The following is a 6,000-nucleotide window of genomic DNA, read 5'->3' as shown; positions in this document are numbered from 1 at the left end:
AGTTGCAAGTTTGACATCCAAAATGTTCTTAGTTGGACTATTAAGAAAACCATTTGTAGTCAAGTAAGTATGAATCTTTTCATATCAAACATACCAAACTTGCTTTCATTCACACAAAGCCTTCTTAAACTGACACACCTTTTTTTTTTTGCTCTTTTTGAATGAAATCACAATGGTGCATTGCATACACTTCCTCATGCAAAAAATTGAATTTTATTAAAAACAGTGAGATGATACTGTAATAAAATTTGTGTACGTGCATGTATGTACATATGTACATACATCACACATACGTATACATGTGCGTGTGTTTGTAAAGGTATATCGCTCATAGAGAGAGAGAAAGAATCTATTGCTTAAAACATACCTAAAAACCTAATTGAGACTTCACTTTTCTCACTTTTCGCGAAAACCCATGGTATGGTACTCTACTAAAAAATGGCCTAAACCCTGTCCCAGCACGAGTGTAGCATCTCCTGCACGAGCTGGGCGAGCGAAGCGTCTTCTCGGAGATGGCCTCCATGTGGGTTCCTTGTCCTCTAAGCCGCTCTCACGCACACGCACACGCACACGCACACGCACACACAGACACATTGACTTGCATGTTGCACGTTGGATATATGCACATTGCATACTGCACACTGGCTCTCACACACACTTGCTCATACATTTGCATACGTGAATGGCTATGATGGAAAATTGGTTAAAACCGTTGGCTTTTCCAGGTTGAAAACAAGTTTGGATCTTGCAGTCCCAGAGCACAAACACACAGGTGTTCATCAAAAACTTTCTGGCAGCCTTTCTGTGGCATCACACGGAAGCAAGGGTATTTTCCATATTAAAAGTGAGACTTCTTTGGACCTGAATCATGAGAGCTTGGCATCGAAGAGATCGAAGCCTTTCCATATTTCCATGAAAAACGTGGGCTTAGCAACAATAGGGACCATGAGTGGCATTGCCGGAGGTTGTGCATTGCAGGTAATGAGTGGAGGAGGAAGTGGCTTTGGTGGTTGGAATGGTGGTGGCTTTGGTGGAGGTGGGGGAGGCGGTGGTGGATTCTGGCAAGGATGCTTTGAAAGCTTCATGGCCTTTGCCAATTCTGAGGATCCAGAAAAAAATTACGATTCTCATGGGCTTAAATTGGGATCGCCAGTCAACATCTCAAAGTTAAATGCAAACAAAAGATACAAAATTTCTGGTGTGGACCTGCTGGATAATCGGACAGGCAAACTTGTAGGGCTAGATGATCCTTTTTATGAGCTTATCACGATGAAGCCAGGAAGCATCTTTACCACAGCTCAGTTTCAAACAGAGCTTGAGAATTTGTCTAGTTGTGGGATGTTTGAGAGCGTAACTTTAGATGGATTACCTCAAAGTGATGGAACTTTGAGGATGAGGGTCAGCTTTGTGGAGAGTGAATGGCAGCCTTCTGAAGCTGTACGATGTGTAAATGTGGGATTGCTTCCTCAATCCAAGCCGCCTGATGTAGATTTTACACGCATGACTGACAAAGAGAGGGAAGCGTTCATAAAGACCCAGGAGGAAGAATATAAACAACGACTAAGAAGGACTACACCAGTCATACTTCCGAATAAAGTGGAGAGCGACATCAGTGCCTGGCTCAGGCAAGAGAGGCGGGTCACAGCCAGAATCTTGCAAACGATCAGAGATCGTATTCAAAGGTGGTATCATGATAACGGTTTTGCTTGTGCACAGGTGGTAAACTTTGGTAACCTCAACACCAAAGAAATTGTTTGTGAAATTGTGGAGGGTGACATTACAAAGTTGGTTGTGCAATTTCAAGACAAGATGGGTCTTCCCTGTGAAGGAAACACGAATATGCGGATCGTGGAGAGGGAGTTACCTGAACAGGTGCTTTTGGTTTACAAAATGAATTCTTTAAAGCTTTTACAATCTTTACTCTGAAACGACATGAAAATATCTTTTGATCGCGAGGCCTCTTTGTGAAGAAGTTTCGGGCTTGCAGACAAGCGAGCATAGCCTACACTAACTGGCACTAAAGTACCTCATTTTTTAATGCTTCTTTTAGTGCTAGGCTTCGTTATGACTGAGTCTGCCCTGCATCTCTAGAGTTATGACAAAAACTTGGTACGCAAACCTTTGTATTGATGAATATGTGTGTGTGTGTGTGGGAGCATATATTGGTACCTAGTTCTACAGCCACTATTGGGCATTGACGATGTTAGTGGGGATGTTGTAGTATTTAGTCAATACTATCCATGATGGAACTGATGGTTATATTGTCTTGTGAGCGAGTCTATACCTCGCACTTTCTTTTGTGGAGAGGGGGTTACCTGAACAGGTGCTTTTGGTTTACAAAATGAATTCTTTAAAGCTTTTACAATCTTTACTCTGAAACGACATGAAAATATCTGTTGATCGCGAGGCCTCTTTGTGAAGAAGTTTCGGGCCTGCAAACGAGCGAGCATAGCCTACACTAACTGGCACTAAAGTACCTCATTTTCTAATGCTTCTTTTAGTGCTAGGCTTCGTTATGGCCGAGTCTGCCCTGCATCTCTAGGGTTATGACAAAAACTTGGTGAATATGTGTGTGTGGGAGCATATATTGGTACCTAGTTCTACAACCACTATTGGGCATTGACGATGTTAGTGGGGATGTTGTAGTATTTAGTCAATACTATCCATGATGGAACTGATGGTTATATTGTCTTGTGAGCGAGTCTATACCTCGCACTTTCTTTTAAGGGTGAATTTTGTCTTATCGTGGATTATCTAGGCATAATTTTTTTCGTTGTATGGCAGACATGTAGACTTCATGCCGTGAAGTTTTCATCTGAGTTATGACCAATTGATATTGTGCTAATTCTTTCTATCTTCTATGGTGTGTATGCCTTGTCAACTACCTCATTTTTGTGTTAATTTTTCCTATTTAGTATTGCTTTTGGTGCTAGGCTTGAGAGTGTGTCTTGCATTTCTAGAGCTATGATAGAAACTCGGTACGAGGACCTCTGTATTGATGTATATCTGTGTGTGTGTGGGGTGTGGGAACATATATCGGTACCTAGAGGGCCACAAATCAGCCCTAAATGTGAGGCACATAACACAAATCAACTCTAAAAGTGGGGTGTCCTTCTTTTTATAATCCAACGGATCGGATAATTGAAAAGCCAAAGGTTGGATAAATGAAAAGCTAAAGGTCCGTCCAACTTGGATTGTATGTACGTATGGAATGAATCCGTACGGTACGTCTATACTATATGGATCTGTGCATTGGTATTTATCGCCGGGCTATGTCAACTCTATTTCAAAAGTGTGATAAGTTGTGAAGTACTTTAAGTGATTTTCTCGTGTGTCGTGCCAGATTTCCGACTCGGGGTACCCAAGTTTGTAATAGCAACTCGTGGAGTTGCGCTCTAGGTAGAACCCGTTTTCGCCTACACCATGGGTACTTTGCCTCTTTAACTCTATCCCGATCCCTTCAAAGGGAAAATGAAAGAGAATGAAGATACCGCTATGGACTCGTGGTTCATTTTGATATGCATCATTTTACTGATGCCCAACGTCTTGGGCAACTTCAATTCATGCTAAAGGGGAAGGCCTACTCTTGGTGGGCTGGGTTACGAGCGCAACCCACAACCTAGGCCGGAGTTCAACCGATCTTTCGTACCGGCTTTGTGTAGGTTGATAGGATCGAGTGCTGTAAGAAACTTTTTTGATGCGAAATGGGAAAGCAAACTTTGGACGCTACAGGCCTTCAAAGATATTCTCCATAAAACGAAGGCTCTTTACGACCCTACAGCCATCGTGCATACGACGTACCTTTTCGAATTGCCGCCAACATATCAAAATTGGGTATTATGCAATCGATCACTACGGGATATCTATAAGTTCGCTAAGAATTATGATAATAGCTTGGCGGCTTTTGGAGGTGGCCCGACAAACGACTTTCTGTGTAAGGTGCAGCGGAATGAATGTTGTATTTTCTCAAGATTAGTGATCTATATTTGCTCAAGGTTCCTTTTAGTTCTCAGGGAAGAGAGAGCTTTCCGTCTTATGGAGAGTGCTATGATCACGAACAAAGTGAGTGGATTTTGTGCGTGCAAGTGAATGAGACTGAGAGAAGGAGAGAGAAGAGATATGACACCGAGAGGTTGTAAAACCCTCCTCCGAAGGCCCCACTCTCGTCGGCGAGAGTGGTCTAACTTGATTGCACAAAAGGTGTACAATGCGAATGCAATGGATTGATGCAATGGGATGATGCCGATGACGACGACGGCTAAGGCTGAAATCTGTGATCTTCTAGGGCTAAATTCGGTGGTCTTCTTGGTGGCTGAAAATGACTGTTTTGGCTGCGTTTCTATGGCTGAGAATGGGGGATCATCTGCAACCGACTTGGGGGAATCTGCTACTGTGTCATGGCTGAAAACCTATGTTTTCTTCAAGGCTGAAATCTGCTGATCAAAACGCTGATATGGCTGGTCCAAAAACGCTGAACTGTAGGTCCAAATCTGCGTTTTAATGGGCTGAGTATTTGCTACCAAAACGCTGTCATGGCTGAGGTTCTGCTGGTTGGGAAACGCTGCAGATTTGATGGTATGTGGCTGGAATTTACTAACGCTAGGTTGGTTGGTATCTGCAAATCAAAACGCTGAAGGGGCAGCAATGCAAAAACGCTAAAAGGCTGATCTGCTTTGCTGGCGTTTTTGCGGATGGGCTGATATCCCAAAACGCTAAGCCTTTGGGCTGATCTGCAGAGAACTGTCGCCAGAAGGGGGGTGACTTCAAGGCGGCGTATAATGCTGTGAAAAACGCCAAGGGAGGGATGGGGATTGCGAGGGTCTACTGCTTGGGGGGGGGGGGGGTTGCTGAGAAGTTGCCTGTTGAGCGGGAAGCTCCTGCTGCCTCTTTTGCCAGAAAGTGCTAACTTGGGTTTGCTTATATATTAACTTAGCAAAATTGCCCTACCTACTTTTGTTGGAAAGTCACTTAAAAATAATAAGTGAAAATACCAATAAATAGGAAAATAGGCTAAATGCACTGGAAAATTCCCCTAACTGATGCTAATGGATTCTGATGGGAATTCCGATGATCATGCTGTGTGCAACCAGAGGATATGCATCTATACCAAGTGATTGGGCATGCACGGTCTACGAATAGACTCGCAAAAGTGCCAGATCACTTCTAAATCTAGACTGACTGTACTGACTGAACCCTGATCATGATGTAGCTTGTCCACGAACACATAGGGTTGGATGTGTGACATGACATCCCCTCCTTTTCAAAGTGAGGTACTGGTACCGAACTGTATGGCGTCGAGGGAGATCGCCAATAGCATCTGGAATCCTGGAAGGGACTCTTCGCCGGCCCACTCTGATGTGTGGGTCGTGCGGTACTTGAACTTTATAAAGGTCTGCAACGCTTGCTTCTTTGGGCCGCGCCGAAAGCGACACAAAAGTCTTCTGTGGCTCCTTCGATGCTTCAACCTCGTCGAGTGTCATGCTTGTTTCTTCTTCAAGAATCTCCATGGCTGAAAATTCCTGAAACCATTTCCAACACAAAGCCATGAACATAACTATTTCATGTATAGTGAGTGGAAAAAATCCTGTCTTCCTCAAAGAGTGTGCTTGCAATGTAGATGAACAAAGAGACCGAGTGCCAAACCGTTCACCACACGCACGCAAACAATGAGATCGAATCTTTCTCTTTTGATCTAAATCAATCAAGTGTGGCAATTCACAACGGAAATGCCCATGCTTGGTGCTCATACTTTCATGTGCTCGTTCTACAAATGTGTCATGCCAAGGAAGAGACATGGAATATGACTTCCTTACATACATACTTTTCAGCTTTTCATGAAAAATCCGCATACATCCGTGCTCATTCATGAGTGAAACGTGCTCAACGTACAATATGTCATGCCTAGGAAAAGGGATCACATAAAGATGCTGACTAAAATACAAGAAATGATCACGAATGAAACACTCGAACAATGCGTGCGTATCAATCATGCGAACACAT

The 6,000-nt window shown here is 43.4% G+C and overlaps 1 protein-coding gene across 1 annotated transcript in view; it reads left to right on the top strand.

Annotated features, from left to right (window-relative positions):
* The first annotated feature begins 386 nt into the window (after positions 1-386).
* Positions 387-6,000, top strand: part of LOC147425155 (protein TOC75-3, chloroplastic-like) — a 113,180-nt gene continuing 107,566 nt past the window's right edge. Inside the window, exons 1-2 of the mRNA XM_086499382.1 lie at positions 387-523; positions 726-1,872. Coding sequence (XP_086355508.1) covers positions 513-523; positions 726-1,872 — 1,158 coding nt within the window. The 5' untranslated portion in view covers positions 387-512. The remainder of the gene's footprint in view (positions 524-725; positions 1,873-6,000) is intronic.

This window comes from Adiantum capillus-veneris, chromosome 25 (genome assembly GCF_014529385.1).
Source record: "Adiantum capillus-veneris isolate H3 chromosome 25, ASM1452938v2, whole genome shotgun sequence".
NCBI lineage: Eukaryota > Viridiplantae > Streptophyta > Polypodiopsida > Polypodiales > Pteridaceae > Adiantum > Adiantum capillus-veneris.
The sequence above is the reverse complement of the archived record's forward strand: the minus strand, read 5'-3'. Positions and strand labels throughout refer to the sequence as shown.